The following is a 22987-nucleotide window of genomic DNA, read 5'->3' on the forward strand; positions in this document are numbered from 1 at the left end:
ATCGAGTTTCAATTCTCTTGAAAAATTATCGATTAAAAAGTTGTGAAAATTTTTCAGCGACGGTCTGTCTGGACATTCGAGGAATATCAACTCCTATCGGCTTTTATCTCTCTTTTTCTTTTCATCTCAACGGAGAGGAGTTACGAACGATTTTTTCATATTCATATATGCTCTGCAAGGAAGAAAGGTGGGTAAAATTTGTCTTTGAAAAAACAAAAAGAAATATTCTTCTCTCGTCGTAACATATAACCTCTCTCTCTCTCTCGCGTCGTCTCTACGATCAAGATATCGGTGCAATTTCAGTACGTACTTTTCCTCGCACCCTCGCACGCGCAGCATATCGATCGATATCTCGATGTTCGGAAACGGAGATCTCGATATTCTCAATTTCGTCTTCGAACGCAATAATGGAGGACTGGAGGACGGAGGAACGGAGATGAGATATCAGTTCGGCGATTTTTTCACGGAAATCACCCGTCAAATTGGGGTATGTTATTGTCTTATCCGAGAATTTACGCTACGGTGCACACGTTCACGTGTGCGTGTAATCGTAATTAGGCGTCACGCGTTGTTGCAGGGCTGTGTGTTTCGCGCGATCAAAAGCGATCGAAAACACTGCGAGCGAGCTCGATCGGATCGGAGCGACGCGAGTTGGACACATTGGCGACATTGGCGTCCTCGACGGAAACCGAATGGATCTCGTTCTCGATGGAAGCCTGAATGGACCTCAACTTCGGCGTCCACGGCGAAAGCTGGCGGAATTTCGACCTCGCGGCGTCCTTATAGCGGAAGTTGGAGACAACAATAGGGTGAGTGTGGACCCTTTACGTCGTAATTGTTTACGGCGAATCGTTTTATGGCGATATGAGGGCGCGACAGATTATTATAAAATTTGTTGACTCGTGCCTGTCCAAATAAGCTTAGCGACAGCTTAATATTAAGCTGTCCATCTCCGAACATAAACTTCCATATGTGTCTTTCATATCTAACTCCGCGTTTTTGTGCGCTTGTCGCACCTACTTTTTTTTTGTTTTCTTGATCGAGTTGCACACATCTGTCTTTTTTACGATTCGCACGATCCCGAGTGGCCGATTGTAATTCGATCAACTCGCTGCGATTTTTAGACTTTTTTTCATTTTTTACCTCTCGCCCGAAACGTGCGGTTTTCGCACTCGGGAACGACGGGGTGTTTGGGTTGAAACTGGAGAATTATAAAAAACATAAAACGGGGAAGCCGTACTCTCTCCCCGGTAACGTCGTTCTCGCGCATCTCGTTGGGAATTCTGTCGATAATTTCGCGTGTCACATGATACGGCCAGCGTTTTTAGGGAAGCAGATTTATTCGTGGAAGCTCCGCACAAATTGGTAAGCATTATGTTTTAAACATATCCACAGATATATGTCGTTACGTGTGTAGCGCGTATCAAATTAAATGTACATTGGCTGAGAGCAAAGAGCATTTCCGACACCGCGATAAACCTCACTTAAGTCTTTACAGAACGGAACATCCGAGTTCTCTCTCTCTCTCTCTCTCTCTCTCTCTCTCTCTCTCTCTTTTTTGTCTCTCTGTCTGTCTCTCTGTCTCTCTGTCTCTCTCTCTGTCTCTCTCTCTCTCTTTCTCTCTCTCTCTCTCTCTCTCTCTTTCTCTCTCTCTCTCTTTCTTTCTCTTCTTAACGTGACATTTTTTGTTATTTATCAATATTTAAATTGGCTAACCTAATCAGTTTATTTCGAATATTGCGATTGTTTATTCCTATTCCCTTTATCGCGTTATAATTGCGCGACAGGTTGTATTATTTGAAATTGAAATTCGTTGACTCGCGCTTTTCCAAATAAGCTTAATGAGCTTAATATTAGCTATCCCCAAATATACGCTTTTATATATCTATTCGACATATTACCTTTGGGGCCTCAAATATTTACGGTACAGAATGAAACGGGATGAAACATAACGGGCGAAAAAATCGGGTCAAATGAATAAAGATGACGTTAATGCTCGATAGCAGATGGTAGAGACGAAAGCGGAGTCTGTTTTAAAGAAAGAACATATGGAGCAAGCGCATATTCTCGTTTCGTACGCGATCGTATTAAATAGGCATATGTATAGAAAGAAGGCAAACAGATGATGTTACATTAAAAATATATTATCTAGGTAAAATCAGTAATTGAAAGTAATTTAATATACATTAGAAAATAACAAAAGTCAATTAAGTGTCGGATTTGAATATTTAAAACTCGCCGGATAAAATCGCCGTATTGACCTGTTGAGAGAAAACATAAAACGAATATTCTTTTTAAAACAAATAACGGCGATATTTGTCTTTTCGAAACATATACGGAACTGAATCAACAATCGAGCGGTTAAGATATATTACAAAATGAAACAAAAATGCATAAAAAAGATATATTTTTAGCGCCAACACTTCCGAAGTGAAGCTGCGGACTTTATTTTTATTAGGGTGTCTGTTTTCATAGATAATACATTTTTATTTGCGTTTTATTTAAAAAAGAGTCATTTATGCACGACAAACGTAACTATTTATTTTATGGTAGCCACTACAATCCTTTACGTTTCAAAGCTTCAAGTTCCTTTTCTTAAACGAATGCATAATGTAGGATATTCCGTATCCGTATAAATCGTACTTTTCTACTTAGCTAACTCAAGCCTTTTTCTTACGGCAACGATGACGCAAATAGAGTTCTCGAGCAATTAAAAATGAAGATCTTTTTAAAAGTTAAAAATTACAAGCACTTTGTAGCTACCAACGGATCGAAGCTTATTCTTAAAACAATTTTAAGCGTCGATGTATTATAACAATGTAAAGTGTAACATGTTGAGACTTCTATAGAAGTTGCGCAAAGTTAGGGCGGCCTGTTAAATTTTCGGAAACGCGGTATGAACGTACACGTTTCGTATAACCGTGTTTCTCTGCCATAGCGGAATGGAGCTAGCTTCATCGAGAGCTTCATTTTATTCGTACGTGTTCTAGCAGGAGGCATAAAACGGCGCGGAGATGGCATAACGAAGATGAAGATTAAGATCTAGATTAAGCGTCGGGATGCCGGTGCGAGGCTCGTTGCATCGGCAAAAGAGAGGGGTAGATCATGCGCCCTGCATTCACACATTGGTTGGCACGAAGGGTGGCGAGTTTCCCAACCCTCGCCGTCAGTTTGACGCCGCGTGCGAGCGCGTACAGATCTGTCGCGATCGCCGACTCGCGCGCGCTAAGGGGAGGAAGGATTGGGAAAATTGAGAGAGAAAGAGAGAGTTCGTTGTTAACTTCCAGGGGAATCGTCGTAAAATGATCGCCGGCAGGGCGAGTCTGCACACTCGATCTGTCGATCCAACTTGAAAACTCGATAAGAGACCCGATCGAGAGGCGCGAAAGAAAGAAAAGCACGCCGTCAGAGATTCGCTGCCCGTAATGTAAGGTGAATCGCACGCGGTTTTTCTTCTTTTTAGGAGACACGAGATTGCGAGGGACGCAGTTCGATTCGTGCAAAGGATTATGTCGGTGTACGTCCGTTAATCCAATTATCAATCTCGAACATTTATGACGGATGACCGGATCATGAGCGATTCATGTACAATTGTTCGGAAACTATTAATAACACCGGTTTAATGCAAAATAGAATTCTTTGAGGACATTGTTGATTTATTGAATTAATTGAAAAATAGTATTCCGGTTTCATTTTTTGGGATTTCCACTTTTCGTATTTGATTTAAAAAAAAAAAGCATATATGCGACACGATTCGATACGTTGTAATAGAAAGAATTGGATTAATTATCGAATATTGTTAAAAATGAATGCATTTGGAACGATTTTTAATCCGAAGAAACAATGCGGCTTTGTGAATTAAATTTTAAAGACAATTTGATGGCAATTGATTATCAAGAAAATTACACTAGTTTTTCTATTGTTTCTTTAGTTTGAAAACATAGGTTAAATTCTTGCGATTTTTACTTTTGCGCCTTTTGTTTGCGATGAAATAGGAGAAAGTTTGAGAAGATTGATGGAAAAATCAAATTATCTGATATTATCGGGCAATTTGGACAAATCGGACAATTATTCTTCTTTAAATGATATTAATTTGATCGATTAAAATCGATATTTTCGCATGTAATTTTTGTACTTGTTGTAGCTTCAGTATTTCGCCAATTATGATGAACGAGTGAAATTTTAAACTACAGTGTCGTTTATCAAAAGAACGCATTAGTTAATCTGTAATCGAGCATCGAGTATATCTCAAAGCAAAGTTATTAATTTGCGTAATTACGGAACAATGTGCCGATACGGATTTAATTTTCACTAATAGAAATTGAATGGTATACGACTTTTAACGTCAGTTTCGCACGGCTGTTATTATTTCTGATGAAATCGTGAATATTGCGCTGTCTCTCGATATTTTCGCGAAAGTTGATGATTATCATATATAATTGAAGGCGCATTTAATTTGTGTGATTTATTGTTACGACAATTTGCATTTGTATAATCTTGCTCGGCGCATTTTGCATTTAAATTTTATCGATGTTTAACGCTGCTATATAAAGCAAAAGTAATTTGCGATTAAAATTAATGAAGAAAGCGTATGCGTTTTACGATTCTATCAACTTAACTGTCCACTTAATTACACAGGATATAATGCGCGTTACGGCACGTGTTACATAAACGAATTATGATCGTTTGACTAAAGAAGTTAGCAAGCAAGCAAATAATTGATTAACGAGACAAATAAATACGTACACGCTCTATAACAATTAGGCACAATGTTTGGCACGTCAACACTAACATTAATCGCTACTGGGCTGAAACGGCGGCACACGCCAATGGATGAATTTGCCGCGTTCCAATGGTTCCAATTTTCCATTAAAATACCGTCAATACGCCACGAATATCTGGCAATCCTCGCGATTCGCCGTGCAGCAACATATACAATATAATGTGAGTGTGTCATAATTTATGATCATGTGTGTGAATCACAAAATTGGGATTGAAAAAGACAAATTAGGACGGTATTGTCAGTGAAAATCTCGCTTAATTGCAATTTGCACTTGTGTGAAATTGCTGTCGAAGAAACGGAATCGTATCAGAATCAATGGAGAACTTTTTATCGCGCGCTCTGAATCGCGAACGATAATTATACGCGATGAAATTGTTGATCAATCATAACGATACGACCGCGTTTGGATCGGGAGATCAATTTGCTAGATCGAATCAATGTGACATTCCCGATATTGAGCAAAGGCTTTCGGCTCTGAACGTTTTTTCCATATTCGACGATCCCCGATCGATCCAATAATGCATTAGCGTCGGGATTGGACCTCTACAAAACTCTGATCCACATGAGTTACCGCGAGAGACAGAAGAAGAGAGAGAGAAAGAGAACGGGGTAGTGGGAGACGTCTCTCGATTAGTAGCCCGCGCGCAAAAACAATTCACGTGCGGTCTAATCTCAAGAGCAACGAGAGGGGATCACCCACAGATCGATTTACCGCGAGATATCTGCCGTTGAGAGCCGTGGTCGTGAAGCGAGCGTGAGTTTCGCTGGTAAAAAAACAAACATTGAAATAGTGCTAGTTTCAGGAAGAGAGAGAGAGAGATAGAGATATAAGTTAATTGTGGAGATGCCGAGAGGAAGTATTAAACATCGGGTCTATTAAGGGATACTTCCATTAAGGATCATAAAGTCTGGAGAGATGTAAGATTGCGCGGAGTTTCCGAGGATGCTACTCAGCACCAGGAGCTATTCAATACTGAGGAAGCAGCTGTGTGTGTGTGTGTGTGTGTGTGTGTGTGTGTGTGCGTGTGTGTAAGATTGCAAAGATGTTAGAGAGCTCTATTCTCAGTGGCATTATAACTTAAATTAAGGACCAGAAATTCAGGCGGAATGTAAGAGTCGTTAAAATAAAATCCTTATCTTCAATGATCTCATAAAATTCGTATTCTTGGTGTACCGTAATTAGAAGCGGATATTGTAAATACGACTATTACGAATTGATAACCAAATTGTAACTTGTAACGTTGAAATTAATCTCGAGAAGTATCGTAATATAATTACACATGTCGTCGTATAATCGTATATGTGCGAGGAGATGGATGACGGTCACTTTATGGGGACGTTAAAATTAATTACGGAGAAGAGGAGAGTGTTAAATTGATCTCAAGAAACATATAATCGCGCCCTAACGGCCCTAATGTATCAAGCATGTCATATCGCGAGCAGCTGTTGCAAATCGCTGTTACACGCGCGAACGATAATCACGTCCTGGAGATGTCGGGATTGAGATCGATCAGGCTCGAGGATACGTGCCATCGCGAGTGGATGTAACAAGCGGACGGTTTGTCGCGAACGGGAAGATGAGCGGCTGAAGATGAGTGCGTCAGGCATCTGGTGCGCGCTCATCCTGCTCACGTTCACGCAAGATTCCCTCGCTAATAATCGCGAGAAAGTCCTCCAGATCGAGAAGCCGAAGGAGTATTTGCGGCATCAGCAGAATCACCGCTCGACGGCCCTCGTCGACCGCAAACTCGTCGACCTGACGGAATTCCACACCGCTGAGGCTCGCTCGACGATTATTCATCCGATCGTGGAAATCGCTCGCTCGGGGGAGGCGGCGGAGGCGGCGACAGCGGCGGCGACGTTAAATCGCCGCCCAGAAAATCGTCGCGTGGAAATCCGTTCGATGATCGCGCGAGATCGCGCCGCGAATCTCGTCCGGCCGACGGAAGTCCATTCCGCGTACGAAAATCGTCTACGTGTGGATAATCGTCCGGCGGAAATACGCTCGACCTCGGAGAATCTCGCCGGGATAGTAGAAATTCGCCCGACGGAGAATCGTCGCGCCATGGCGATACGTTCGGCAGAGATTCTTCCATCGGTACGTCACTCCGCGGAAATCGCCCTCGATCCTGGGAAAGTTCGCGCCTCCTCAGCTGAACTTCGCACGGAAGTTGCGGGAGAACGAACCGCGAGAATCCGCTCCGCGGAAACGCGTTCGCAAATGGAAGATCGTTATTCCGCGGAGGAAGTTTCGCTGACGGGGATCCGACCGATGGAAATTCTCTGGACGGAGATCGAGCAGGCGGATATGTCGAGCATCGAAAGATCGCAGATCCGTCACGGAAGATCCAGGAGCCATTTTGCGCGGCAGAAGGTAGAGGATTCTGCGAGGGATAGCTCGAAGGATGCGGCAAATAGGATCAAGCCTGACGTTCGTGAGGATCATGAGAATCACTTCAAGACGCGTCAGGTGGAAAAAGTGAGTGATCTACTGGAAGGATCCGTTTCATCGAAACGTAATCATTCGTGGCTTCTTGAGCGAAATTTTTCAAAGGATAACCCGGTCAACGGCCAATCTCTCGATCGGATTGAGAATAATGTTTCAGAGAGGCTGATGGAAAGTTTACTCAAGCTGTATCAGGGTAAGAAAGGAAGCGTTGCCGAAGAAAATTCCGCTCTTCTTCTCACGCGTAATCTCTCCTTGCTGATTGAACGGAATATCTCGAAAGATAATGCGAACATCCGAGCCTCCGATCAGATCAAGGATGAGACTTGGAAAAACCTCCAAGATACACTTAAAGCGCATTATTCGGAGAACCACGGTGTTCTACGATCGAGCCCCGATTCCCTCAAGAGCTCTTACAAGGATGACCCCCTGAGTAAATTGAGAAAGGCAATGTCCTTAAATAGGACTGTTGCGCCGGCAGCTGCGATCGACCGTAATACAACGGAGACGCTTGGCATCGACGCGTTCGAGGACATCAGCGAATCCACCCGTGACCTCGAGGAGGAAGTTTCGCAGGACGTAGTGCTGGATTACACGAGTTTCGAGGAACTGGCGAACGCCTCGTCTCCCAATCAGTCGAGCCGCAGGAGACCGCAGGCCGCTCAGGTCGACATCGTGACGCGTTTCTTGCGAATAATCGAGAACCAGCATACCTTGGGCGACAACTGCACCGCGGGCACCGATTTGAACCTCGGCGAAGGCGTGGTGGACCAATATGCGCAGGAGAGGTTTCGGCTGGAGGCAGAATTCGCCGTAAATCGTGCTAACATGCTCACCCGGCTCTGGAAGTACGCGCCGGAAGTGATGCTGTCCTCCGAGACTCTACTACACGCCAGCGTCCTGTCTATGGTCGAGTTCGACGAAGACATCTTTGCCGCCGGCAATTGTTACGACAAGTTGCAGTATCGGGATCGATGGTTGTACTGCCCGTTCGCTCACCGGTTGCCCAACCAGGACGGTATTCTTGTGAAGGATCTCGCGAGCCAATACAAGTACTTGAGCAATAGCAGCGAATGGTTCTACATTGCCAGGAAGAATGCCGAGAGGGTAATTGCCAGTTACGAGCAGTTCAGTCGAGGTAAGTTATCATGGTTATTATTATTTTCTTTATTGCAACTATTGATGTTGCGGGAAACCAGTAGTATAAAAGAGGTTGATTGAATTTTTCAAGAAGCTGTTCAGTAGATTAAGTGAAGGTTTCTTCAAGTAAACTTTTCTGAAAATTACTTCGGATAAAGGAGAAAAAAAGGAAAAGTTAGCTAACAAGTTAGCTAATAAATATATATAGAAAAGAGAAATGTATATAGAATTGTGTTATTTAATGAATGTAATATCGCTGATATATTAATTTATGATCGACAATAGTCGCTTATTAATTAATTCGCTTAAAATTCATTAAATATTTCTCCATTATATAATTATATATATACGTATATAGGAAAAATATTTTTTAATTTGAATTGATTGGTCTCGCAAAAAAATTATATTAGCAATCTCGTGAAATTTACATACTGCATATATCTGACGGCTCATAAATATTGTCTTTATTAGTTTGTAATTGTGTCGACCAGATATTGAGCAAGTTGATAACAAAACGTGGCGCGGATGTTCACGAATGTCCGCAAGCAAAATTACAACAGCCATGTACAGTCATGCACAGCGGTCAGTTAGTTTAGCAAGCAATAGTAATAGGTAGTTGTGTAACAACAGCGATAATTATAACACGATATACTCTTTAAAATATATATTACTAACAAGATTGTTAATTCATTATAGTAGCGTCAGAAATACGTATAACTGGGGTAACTGCTTTTTATTTTATTACTATTATTACTTTGTATCATATTACGGTTCATTTGGGATGATTATCTTTGTATCGTTTTTCCAATTACCGATTTGAAATGTATATTTTGTGCCATTACCTTTGCTGAATATTGCTGTCTACCTCAAGCATTTTTTATCTTAACTGTATTTTTTGCTTTATGCTTTATACACTCGTCTGCAAGACGATAGTGCTTACAGATGCCCGCAAGGCGTCGTCCATCTGTCAACTTCTTGAATAAACTGTTCCATTTTTAACAGACAGCTGCAATGATTACATTTTTCGTTTAACTTAATCTTTTTCGCTCCACAAACTGAAAGCGTACGTGGTAAAAGATTTTCTTATTTAATATATAGTGGATTTAATCCATTAAATCCACTACACTTAATTAACAAAAAATTGAATAAGTGTATATATGTTTTAGAATAAGGAAAATCCTGTTGCTACTTGCAGTCATTTAATTAACATTAATTAATTAGCGTTGTGCAAATTATCCATCGCGAACTTATGGAAACTTTTTACGTGTGACAATTTTGTGCAATAATGAGCTGAGTAAAGAAAAGTCTGCAATTTCCTCGAGTTCACAAAGAACTTTAATTTACGATAAAGCATATATAATCGTTCGTTTATATAAAATTTATATAAAGCTCATTCTATATTTTGAAACATATTGTTGACAAAGAAGTGATATGTCGCGCTTACTCTCTATGCGGAAAAAACAAGCACGTCATATTGTAGTAAATATTATTTTTAAGGAAAAAACTTGTTTTTTTTAATGCCGCCTTTTATCTTAAGTCGCTTAAGTATAAACTCCTAAAATATTGCTTTTCTCAGTAAACGATTTAAGCTTGTTAACCCTTTGCCGCGTAACTTTTTTAATCTCGCCGATGGTAGGCGGACGTCCTTTTTAGGGTGCGTGCGAGGAAAGAAGTCGTACAAGGGGTAGAAACAAAGAAACGGGTCATCTGATTATTTCATCATTCTTTTAAATATATTAATGAAATTTTCTACCTGCGTCTGGAGTCGTAATTTCTATATTTCTTATGGCAGGAAAAATTTTATTAATGCTGAGTTAAATAAAAACTTGTTGATAAAACATTTTTTTTCTCTAGGCTATTTTTAATATAATTTATATAATTTTATATATAATTTTATATAATTTAATTATTGAAATAAAAAAAATACAAAGTATGTTTGAATTAAAATTAAAAAAAAGTCTTAACAGCTTTTTATTTGACTCGTGTACAATTTTTTTGTAGATTTTTTGTCGAGAATAATTTTGTAACGGAATATAAATTATGAAAAAGCAAAATGAAGGGAGAAGGGAAGAGAATGGATGAAGATGTGTAACACATTTGTGTTTTAAAGTTTAGTCGTTTGCATATATAAATCATATTTGCATACATAAATTGCACATATCTATTTCATGAAATATTTATCGTTGTATTACAACGGACAAGTTGTATCCATTTTTATTTCTGCGCTAAATAAATGAGAAAAATCGTATTTATCAATGATGAGGTGTCAATACTTTTTAATCTATACGAGCAATTATTGTAAATTAAGATACTTTATCAAATAAAGCTCTAAAGAGTGGACGTATAATTTTGGTCTTATCTTTCAGTTGTATTTAAATGCATGATACTAACAATTAATAATTTTAACTTAAAGCTCGGTTAGTTGATTAATATAGAAGAGTAAAAGATAAAAGCATAAAAAAAAGTTTTTCTACGGGGTCTTATTCTCCTTGATGGAGAGGACGGATTGCACGTGCTGATGGAATCGAAATTTTTGTCTTGTTACCAATGGGATTTGCCAGAGTAGAAATAATTTAAAGAAAGAGCTCTAATTGAATTTCTCTTAACAAGATACGAACAATTTTCCTTAGACAAAGTGAAACGAGTCCCCTTCTGCAATTCTCAAATCATAATCTCGGATCTTGCAAATTTTCATCTACATTTGTGAAATTGACAGTTGTATCTTAGAAGAAGAAAGTCACAAATTAAAGGACGGTTATTACGGACGAATTACTCAAGAGAAATTTTAAAGGACGAGATGACGGTAATAAATACAGCAACGTGTAACGTTCCATATTTGTTTAAGGTAGATAAATAATTTCATGACAAAGTTTAAGAAATATAAAATAAAAGCTAAACATCAGCTATCAAAGAAATCAAATGGCGAGGAAATAATATAAGAGATATCGATGAGTAATGCGTTATAGTATAGAAGAAACTGCTGCGGCGCTGCCTTTCTTATTTATAGGACTTTTAAGCAGTATCCCCCATGATGTATGTCGCGGACGTTGAGCCAAGGAGAGTAAAAATGCGTTACAACTTCGAAGGAAGTTACGTGATGTGATACATCTGACGCGTGCATTTATTAAATATTAAATGTATTATTTATGCGCCAACAGTAAAGAGAAATCTGATAAGAGATAAATATATTATCATGCATGGATTTGTACAGACATATGTTACGATGTACATGTTTCACAGACGTACAACTCAAAATTAATGTTTAATGCTAATAATTAAATTTGGTGTTAATTAATATAAATACAATTAATTTTTAAAAATAAAACAATATTTTGAAATTAAGGAGGGAAGAAAGATGGAGGGACAAATAATTAATTCTAATAGAGTCCTTAATTGCGTCTTCGGCATTTGCGGACTGCCAGAACGGAGGAACTATATATAGAATCGCGTAAGGGCTGTTCTGGGAAATGTCCAAGAGATGATAAAAATAGCCGAAATAAACCGTCCACGATATAATGTGAGTTCAAAAAGTATCGTAGCTCGTCATATATTTTCATTTTTACCATGGATGTTTCGCGTGTTACGAAATCATTCGTCATTTACGTTCCCGCAGAATTATAGTACCTTTGTTATGCGTTCATATTCGCAATATGAATTTAATACCGAACTCTTTGTGCACGGCTGTTAAATTAGAAATTCAAATAACCCGATCATTTCGCATTCCGCGAGTGCTATCGAATACTTGGCATCGATCACATCGTTGGCGGATTTTCAAACGTTCCGCATATAATCAGATGATAATGGTTAAAATTGTAATGATTGTATATTGGTCGTGAATTCATACAATCTTGTTCTATTCCTTTGTGCATTGCAATCCCGCCGCTAATTATTCAGTGCTTATTCCGTTGTTTAAATAGAACTCGCATACGAAAAGGAGAGAGGGAGAGAGAGAGAGAGAGAGAGAGAGAGAGAGAGAGAGAGAGAGAGAGAGAGAGAGAAAGATTGTGTGATAGAAATAGTTATAATCAGTATTGCTAGAAGAATTTATACGTTTTGATTTCGAGTACAACCGTTTCATTTATTATATAGTAATTATTATTAATTATAATATAATTTCCGATGTGTGAGCCTCTTAATTTTTTTGTTTAAGATTTTTATAGTAATTATCACATGCAGCAATGCGTTCAAAGAAAGTAAAACATTTTAATTATTGAAATATAGGATTGGAAATCAATCTTATTATTCTTATTAGCAAAGATTCCGTTATCTCAAATATTTTGTTTATCTATTTTTTGTTTATCTATTTATCTAATCTTTCTGATTGATTTGTCTTTAATCCTGATATGCGAATAATCACGGGTTTTTATAAGCGATAAAACTTCGATTAGCGATGAATTTGTGTTTGCACATTAGATCTGCGGACGTATTTTTACATGTGCATGCACCCGAATAAGAAAAGGGGCGTGATCGATCGATTCCTGTACCAACTATTGAAAATAACTGGCCTTTTGACCCGAGGTGTTAGCTGCAGAAACATTAGTGCTTCGCTCTTTTGTTGCGTTAATTAGCACGTAAATCAAACGTACGTTAATTATTGTATAAGTCAATCGCACAATATGCGGCTGACTAGCGGAATATTCAATATTTATGGAATTACGATTGTTCTATTCGACTGCTTATCATTCAACCTGTTATCACTTAATACAAAAAAGCAATTATCTGAATTTTGTGCATAAGAAATAGAAATGATAATCGCTGAATACAGCGATAATTATTTAAAAAGCAAATGAATGAAATCATTAAAAAGTCGTATATTTATTAAAAGTTGTAATAATTGCTGTATAATTGTCAGTAAATAATAGTTACAGATTTTCTGTGTAACATCTCATCCTCATCATTTATACCGTGAATAACTTTCGCGTCTTTAATTTTATATAAAAATTGACAAGTTTTAAAGGTATGCGATATAGTAATAATTAGCGAGTAAAACCAATTAGAGAGTGGAACCCAAGGATAACTCGAATTTTAAATTAAAAAAAAAAATCATCTGCTTCCGCTCGCTTCAACCTACTTTACTAACTCTCATCGCGGCGCGGAGTAGTTACGCTTCCATCCAATCATTACAGTTTTTCTGCAACGTGAGTTTATAACTTAAATTCGATACAGTCTCCAATAGATTGCTTTAATCGGTTTAGTCGTTCGGTCGCTGCAAAAGGCACACGTATGTATATATACACAGGGTGCTTCGAAAAAATGTTAACACTTATTACGGAAGTAACTTTTTTAGAGAAACAGAACTCTAATAATACAAGATATTATAGTAAAAAAATATATTTTGTCTTTAAATTAAAGAGTCTCTTTTCACCATCATTGTCAACTACACATTATTGTGAAATGTGTTCTTCTCCAGGTGATATCCCAGAGCTCTGAGCCACATTTTTTAGGGTATCGTTACGATCACATTTGCAATTTTCTGTAGAAGACCTTGCAGTGATGGTGAACAAGTGGAGACTGAAGACAAAATACATTTCTTACTATGATATCTATGTTATTAGTTCTGTTTCTCTGAAATAGTTACTTTCCTATAAGAGTTAACATTTTTTTGAAACACCCTTTATAATTTCATACAACTGTACATACACAGTTATACGTATACTACATGTAACTAAGATTTTAGACCTCGGGTAAAATGTGTACATTAAGATATTAAGATCCCTCTTATAAAGATTTTAACATACTATGAAAAGAGCAGGAAGTCACAATTTTTTGAACCCTCGAACGGATATAAAATTCTGAAAAATGAAACATCTTTTTTCTTTTCGTATTAAACGAGGGCAGCAATTTTATAGCTGTCGTCCCTTTATCCAGAGTTGAGAACTGATAACTTTCGTGCGGAATCCTTAAAATGATGTATGATCGTGACCGCGTCCTACAGCACGAAGCGATTGAAAAAGTTGGTTTTGTTCGGAGAACATAAAGAATCCGACTCGGATTTTAATAGAGAGCTGGCTCGGGATTCTCGTTTCTGCGCAGGACCCTTGATTGTCCGCCGAAATTGAATGATCGCGAAAGAAAGCAACACGAAATCGAATTATTTCGTCTGATAGTACGATCTGTTCAAGGAGATAAACTATCCCGGGATGCGGAAACAAGACGGCGGCCACCGATGTTAGAACAGTACGTTCCTTGGAGCATTAAAAATACAATGGAAAGCTGCGTTTTTGTTTGAGATGTACGTGACCCCGCCGAGAAAATTACAAGATAACAATTACGAAAATACGAAAAACATAATTTTACGTTCGAGTATCGCATTCGGTGGTCGCTTATTACAGAATGTTTTCAAAAAAACATATATATGATCATTAACGTAAAATACGTTACTTTTACGATTTTTATATCTCTCTGACGATATAGAGGTGACAGCTAAAGCTTGTTTTAACGCCATATTTATTTCTATATTCAGCGTTCTTAATAGGTTAATGCAAACGTCTGTTTTGTGCTCTCCATCGAGTTCTTATATTCTTAGACCCTTATCCTTGTTGCACATTTAAACTATAGCTATCTGCTGCTAGATTTTATTTCGAGACATGACCGGATCGAATGGTTTATTTATTCGACACATCGTAAATGTTCTTCGAATTATTAAAGATATGAAGAAAAATCTCTTGACAAATATTTTAGAGATTTTAATGATACATATACACACAATAATAAAATTTACAATTATCACCATTTACAATTATTATTTTTTACATTTATACAATCGTGAAGAAGTTTTTAGTTTGTTAGGTTTCTAAATTTTTAGATCAGTGATCCTTAAGATCGCTGGATCCTGAATGAATTATTGAATTCTTACATCGGTGAGTTCTAACTCTCGAAACTTTCCGTGCTTGGTTGGTGACAACATGAATAATCGCTGTTCTGTTTTATTCGACTTGGAGTGTTTGCGGTTAAAGGATGACCTGGCACAATTTGTGCAATAAATAGAATGGTCACTAGAGAGCTTTAAAAATTATCTAAACCAAAATTGCATATTAAATTAGATCGTTGGGGCTCAATAGCGGAGTGAACAAGAATATAACCGGGAAAAATTCATTAGTTAATTAAGCCAGACTCACACAAATTTATCAGTTGGTTAACTTAAAACTCGCACTCAATGTTGTTTCTTTTTTACATAACTTTGCCAATATTTAGCTATGAACATTGTATGTTTTATGCGGGGTGCGGGGTGCGGGACTTTATTAACTAACCAGTACATCTCGCGAAGAGTATTATTATTATGTTTACTCTGGGGTTCGATGTTGTTTACGATTGCGTCGATTAATACGAAATCAATACAAACTTTTCAATATTTATTCGCATTTCACTACCTGCGTGTTATACGTTTCTAGTGCGAGGAAAGAGGGATATGCGGGATCGTTGAAAAAGTTGATAGAGGCAAGCGAGAATTGACGATTCTCGTGCGAGTTATACTGTCGTACAATAACAGCAGTCGGTCATCGATCTCTTGGGCTTGCTTCCGCTCGTAAATCCGCGTGTAAAGGAAAGGTAGTGAGTTTGCTCGTAATTCGCGGCGATATAAAACGATCTCGGGGACGTGAAACGATCCCGGTGCATCGCACTGCCATTAAAACGGTAATTTCCGGCCAAATCGATGTCGTGAATGTTACTCGATCGTGATTTCTGCGACTCGCGATTTCGCTCCACGTGACTAAAATGCCTATATTCGGCTACCTGTCCTGTTTTTCTTTCTGATTTAACGCCTACAACTTTGTATTTCTTTTGCAATGATATATAAATACTGAAAGCATATGTTAAACGTGGCATGACGAGAGAAAAGCATGTGGAAAAGCACATAAATGAACAATGAAATTCAAAATAATGTTGTCCATTAGCTTTTCAACTCGTTTGTTGAAATAATATTATACATTTTTAAATTAAGCTTATATTAAATTTTGAAGTTAAATGTAAGCTTTTTTCAACTATTACACACTTCTGGCTAGATTTTTATTAATCATGGTACGTTTCGAAAATACAGCGTTATGAGGATTCAAACTACTTTAACGATTTCACATGGACACATTTAGTGATATGTAATAATTAAAGAGCATGATTCCTGCTGACTCGGTCCGCTAGACTGAGCGAGCTTTCGTGAAAATTGAAATGTTTAAGTCATGAAATATAGGATATATGTATGTAATACCTGTTAAGAGATTTTAGTGATATTACACATCCCGGCGTTACTAAACATTCTGTCTCGTTGACCCGAAATGTCCCTCAAGGGAAGTATCCGGTAAAATGTTCTAAGAAAATTGGTAGCACTTCTTCACCATCTTTTCTACTGCATTACAATACCAAGCTATTTATATGATAGCTTTTTAGACGTATATACTGCTTTCAATTTTCTTGCCCTTGTCGTTCAATTCCTAAGTTTATGTTTATGCATGATCGTATTTCTCATCTACCGCAGGAATGTAATACATCTTCCACCAGCTATTTGCCCTTTCAAATATTAGACGCGGGAGACAAATGTGGGTTCCGCAAGCCCGATAATTGGTGCGGTAGAGAGCGTCGATATATTTATTGACAATGTGTATCGATTGTTCCGAAGGTACATGTGTATATTCTCTGGATAAGACCGTCCGACATTTCGCTTATAATCAATGACTTGCCTACACGGAATGCATTCAAGGACAATCAAACTCTTTCAATTATGTATTTGATGAAACTTGCTCGTGCGCAACTTGCTCGCGGAGCACGTCCGAGAACGCGTAAATTACTAAATCAGCGAAAGTTTGTAGCGAAATGGGGCGGAAAGGTGTGGGATGTTCGTTTTAAAACATAATTGGAATGCTACTTCGCAACGTTTATATCACTAGAGATATACGTGTACTCTAAAATCCGTGATTAATTACATTTCATAAAAACATTGTGCTTATGTCGTTTTATGGAATACTTTTATAATTTGTAACAATAGCTGTTTGCAAAACAGAATTAATATCGTGTAATTTAAAATAAACCCTTGATGTGGACAAAGAATAAATAAAATATTTTTTTTACAATGCAAGTACGTTACAATAATTCATACTTTTACGATGCCAAAGCGAAAAATTATTTGATTTATAATGATGTAATCGTGATACGTAAAAACTACGCATTAATATAATTTAAAATGTGGATTCGATTTCAGTGAAACGACTATTTGTGAAACGCCTTTATCAGCCTCGGGGCGAGAATTAAATTATAGTTTCGACAAATAGAATTCTCGGTTGAAACTTTGGACAATCTTCCGAAAAGATTCTATCTTTGATCGTTCTAAAATTCAGGAAGACTTCACACAGATTACATCTTAATAAAGTAGTCTAAAAGAGATCTTCAACTATTCGATAATCTTCAAAAGTTTTTTGTTCGCTTTATACTTTTTCTCGTTGTCAATCGCAGCGTTTTTTCTATGCATTTTTCAATAAAGTTATTAGCAAAAACATAATAAATATAAAACTGCATATTATCTATATTTTATTTTATTTTTTTGTTTAATAATCTCAGTATTGAGCCGTCGGATAAATAGATATTGAAAAGCAGCAATAACTCCAGAAATAATAATGGAAGAATCATAAACAGCGCATCTTGCAAATTTGTTTTTTTATCGCGGACAAATATATACGGAACGATTGAAATTATAGATAAACATTGTTTCTCATCGCTACCGTGGGTTTTATTTGATTTCGCGGGAAATCCGACTGAATAACCATTTTTGATATGCAGTTTTCGCTCGATATTGCGAGGTATCAAAGTAGCATTTAATATGCAAGTTTCCAAAAACTCCCAAATTGGATCCTACTTCGATTTTCGGAAATGCCGAAGTTTACCACGAAGGACAAAGGCTCGTGGCAAACGTCTCGTTTGCGGGAACAATATGTGGGAGCATAAAGGGAGACTCGAAACTCAATATTGTGCTTGCGCGCAGGCACACGATGTCTCGAATGGGCTCCATCAGAAAATTTCTGAGCACTTTCTGCGAAGAAGCCTCGAGTTGTCCAAAGCGAATGTACGCGTGTAAAATCGACGGAGAATCGATTTCACAAGCGAGATGAAGCTCCGCGAAGAAAGAGGGCACTTGACTTGCTTAACTTTCTCGGTTCTGATTTATCGTAGGTCGCCGGGATATTTCGTCTACAATACCTACTCCGGAAAAAATATGTCTGAGGTGTCGACAGGTCCGTTTATATATATATATATTTCAGACTTGAGTCAATCGTGATAATAAGAGAGTGTTAAAGTTAAAGTGTTAAATTCTTTCACGCAAGCTTTTATAAAATGTAGACACGGTATGTGGTACACTTGTAATTTTGATAAAATTTTTTAAACACTCACTTTTGTGAGACGCGATAAGTAGTTTTCGATACGCCTTTCTAAATAAATTAAATTTTGTTATATTATTATATTACCATTATACATTTTACTGTTAATAACTCTACTTTTTAACATGTATTCAACATTATTGCGTGACTACTGAGATCGACAAACTTCTCATTTCTTTAATAATGCTCGGAGTTAATTTTCTATAGGAGACTAAGATTGTCTTAGTAAAAGTAGCTCGGAGACTTTTAGATTTAAATAGTAACTCTTTGAAGAACAAAAAAATTGAATAATAAAATGCACTCGCTTTTTTTTACTTAATTAAAAATATACTGTTTTTACTTTATAAAATTACTTTACTTATAAAATAAAATTGAAGATAAGAAGAGAGATCCAAGGAATAACTTTCTTCTTATTAAAAAAGTTTTCAACGCCTTTGCCTGCCTCCGGGATATCAAAATATAGTGACGACGGGGTTAAATCGGAGGGTAACTATCACGTTTGGGTCTTTGCCCTTTTTGAAAAGTCTGCGGTTCATATGCTTCTCGCCCTCTTTCTGTCGCTCTTCCTTCCGCGCTTTTGCCTTCCTAGCAATTGCCCGACCACTACCACCCCGACCATCTTCTCCTGGCTGTTACCGTCTGGCCGCGGTTATTGGCTGCTATATTCGCGGAGGTGACATAAATTATTGCTACATTCTGGTAAGCGAGCACGGCTTGCTTCTCCACTTTTTACGACAATTGCGAACAGCTTCGACCGCTTTCACTCGTGTAAAACAGTATCGAGGGAAAGGTCAACCCCCGAACCATCTAGGTCAATTCTTGAACTAAGAAGATTTAGAATGTTAACCCTTTTGAATTCAGAAATTTCTTTTCACTTTCAGAAATATCTATCGAAATCTCTATAAGATATTCGCATTTCTAGTTTATAATACATTTGTAGAACATATATGTTAAATATTATAGAGGCGAAGAAATAAATGACGACTTATCATCATATTTTATAAGCTAAGAAAAATTGATCTCGAATTTATCAAATCACGAACTTCCATTAAAACTTGGTGCGGTAGCATTAGGACACACCGTGCATATATTACTAACAAGTCACAGTAAGATCGGATAACTTGTTAGAAGTTCTTAAACATAGTCGGTATACTTTCCGTTAGCCGAATTTCTAAGCTACTGCATTATTTCGTCATTTTCACGAGAAGTAATTATTTTATAAGTTTCTAGCGTGTTTTTCAATAAAATTTCAACACGTCGAAAGAGAAACTTTCTCGCGCGAACAGTTGTCGAGATTTGTCCCTTCGTGACAATTTCCTGTTTCAGCAAATAGTGTTTACTGCAAAAACGTGTTTCATCGTTTACCGTTTAACCTTGCATTCCCCGTCTATCGTCTATGTGTTGTTCTGTAATAAAAATACTCGAAAATGGAGAACTACTTAAATTAAATTCAGCTCTTACACGTGTGTACATTGCAATACAATTTACACCGTCCCGTGCGACAGACCCGTGTAACCATATAAGAAGGAATAAAAGACTCGGGAAGCAATTTCGAACAAATTAAACGAACTGTCCCTTTGTGCCGTAGTTCTTCCCCAGTTGACACTAAAAATAGAAAATATAATCAAACTGTTTTTCGATATCTAGGAGTTTGGATGAAAGAAGTGGATGAGACGACGACAAAAAATTTGTACAAACTTATACTATTTTTAAAGTAACTATATGGAGTATATATATATATATATATGGACTGTGGTGGAATAAGGGCACTGCCGGTTTCGTAATACAAAAAACTAGAAAAAGAAAAATCACGATGTTGTTGAAAATTGAATAGCGTATTGTTGGTTTCCAGTGGCGTTATTGATATGCCAGATAAAAATCTGCCCGGTGCTTAAAACCGTGTTATTGATCGTTATATGCACCGACTTCTCTACAGAGGAACGCATACGGTCTTTTGTAAACCCAGTCGTGGATTTAATTATTTCTATTTGCTCGTGACCCGTTGAATTTGCTCGAGATATTTTATTTACAAATTTTATGGCGTAAAAGTTGAAAAATTAAGGTAAATGTTTGAAAAATTTAATCTTTTAAGTGTCAGTAAATTTAAATGTAACCGCAATTAAAATTGCATTAAAAAAAGATGATTATTTTTAATTAAATAGTCTAATTTGCACGTTAAAGAGCACGTATATTTCATTTTATCCTGTTTCTCACAAGAGAAAAGTTTGTCATATAGAGGGAATATTACCCCTGTGATCGGTCTTTCGTGATATTTGCGATTTTAATATTTAAAAATAAATGTGACAACAGTTTACATCGCAATACTTAAAAGTCCCATAAAAGGTCTAGATATCGTTCAGACGTTAAAGCCCTTTTCAAATTAATTGGAAAAACACGTTCTTTTTAATTGATACTCGCGAAACGTATTCAGCCCAGCAGAAAGCCCGATGAAAACCCGATTTATTCCTTTATACCTCTTTGCCCTCCGGCCTGTAATTGAGCGGCGCCTCTCGAAAAGTAATAAAAAAATTTTTTCCGCGGAATTAATGACCGATCGAGATATGGCTCGCTGTAACGGGATCATCCCGGGAAAACGTTCCAGAAAGATTGCCATTCTACTAAAGACTCTTAGATCCTTCGGTATCGATATCGCGTTGAAAGAAACGGAAATGTCACGGCGACGTGCACGTTCCTTCAACACGACGACAGACAATGCTGGAGCTCAGCGCTCTGTCGCGAACTCGATCGATATGTCGTGAACTGTGTAGACGCGTTGCCTCGTGGCGACGTGATCTCTTCCATCGCCATGCCACTGCCGTGACGATACCGTTGATACCGCGCGCTATTGTAGCACCGGCGTGTAATGATATCGCTACTCGGTGCGGAAGGAGGCCCCGATACGTCTTGCTATAAATCTTTCACAAAGAGCCTCTGTTTCTTGACACGAGGAATTACGTCGTGTTAAATTCTCTTTGTTACAGAATATCTAATTATAAAGTAAATCTACTTATACAGTATTTCTCTCGGGTGCCGGGTGTAAAGACGATACGGGGGACTTCTCGACGTAAGCCTCTTTCGTGGAAGTTGCGTCTTTTCCGTTTGCTTCCTCTTCCTCTCTCGTCTCATTTGTTCCTTTCTATTGTATTGGGAAACCGCGTTATCTTTTAATCCGCATTCCCTGGCCCGCTCATGTAATTGAATGAGATTGTCTAAATCTCTTTATGTTCACTAAAGTCTTCGTGTAAAGCGAATAAACCATAATCATACGCCACGTTTAACGCTAAATATTCCAGGATAACGCGAGTCATTAGCTTTTACAACCGACATTCGCGCTGTATTTATCGTGGAAACTTGGTGGAAACTACTTATTTTAAATGTGGGGATTGTTACATATTTATACGAACGGTGCTGAAGAAAGAAAACGCGTTAAATTATGATAAATGCGTTAAAAAGATATATTTAGGCGAGCGAATTCAGGTACACTTAAGCGCGAGAACATCGCAAATATTTTATACGCATTTTCTCACCCGACGTTTTACTCACCTGTTTTCTACTAAAAATACCCTTTATATCGAAATTGCCTTTAAAAGTTATATTAAAATTATAAACGTTACTTTTTCCCCGCACTCTCTCTCTCTTCTGCGCCTGTGCTATCCATAAAAATCCCCGTGGGTGCACAGAGGATTCTCGGCAGGTCGTAGACAATCTCTGGGAACACATATCCGTCGCATGCACACATGCGAGAACTGCATGCAGCCCGGCTCCGTTTCTTGTCGTGTTTTGGGGTTTCGTGACGCGGATAAAAGCTCGCAAAAGGCGCTCGATAACGTAACAAACAATGGGCGATGCTTGGACGAGCAGCGTTCGACGATGAGAAACGAAGACTTCGGGGACTCTTAAAGAGACTCTTTCCACGGCCTTTTTTATAGCCTGAAGGGAACGCGGGAAAGAGAATCCCCGTTTAATCGCTACCGATTACGGCCGATCCACGAAGCTGCTCTTAAACGTCATTGCCGCCAGATAACTTTAGTAAAACCGGCGTGGTCAGCAAGCTATAAGAGATGGGAATACTTACGAACAAATAATATCGTAATGTACTTTATCAGCACGTAACACGCCATTCAATGCGTTATAATTCATATCCTGCGGATACACGTTCTTTTAAATTTCGAAATATAATATTTTACGTATAAACATCTCATACGTAGAACATATAAAATATAAATAAGCAATTTTGGTGAACGTGCAATAAATATG

At 37.8% G+C, this 22987-nt stretch overlaps 1 protein-coding gene across 9 annotated transcripts in view; it reads left to right on the forward strand.

Moving 5' to 3' along the window:
* Window positions 1-3133: 3133 nt before the first annotated feature.
* Window positions 3134-22987, forward strand: part of LOC143902425 (uncharacterized) — a 77426-nt gene continuing 57572 nt past the window's right edge. The window contains exons 1-2 of one of the 9 annotated variants that reach the window (XM_077415308.1): window positions 3134-5550; window positions 6096-8367. In XM_077415308.1, coding sequence (XP_077271434.1) covers window positions 6375-8367 — 1993 coding nt within the window. In that variant the 5' untranslated portion in view covers window positions 3134-5550; window positions 6096-6374. Of the gene's footprint in view, window positions 8368-22987 lie in introns of all 9 variants that reach the window. The other 8 variants (XM_077415304.1, XM_077415306.1, XM_077415310.1 and 5 more) reach the window with 8 other exon arrangements.

Source organism: Temnothorax americanus, unplaced genomic scaffold, assembly GCF_048541705.1.
Source record: "Temnothorax americanus isolate GAGA-0224 unplaced genomic scaffold, ASM4854170v1 Scaffold4, whole genome shotgun sequence".
Classification (NCBI taxonomy): Eukaryota; Metazoa; Arthropoda; class Insecta; order Hymenoptera; family Formicidae; genus Temnothorax; species Temnothorax americanus.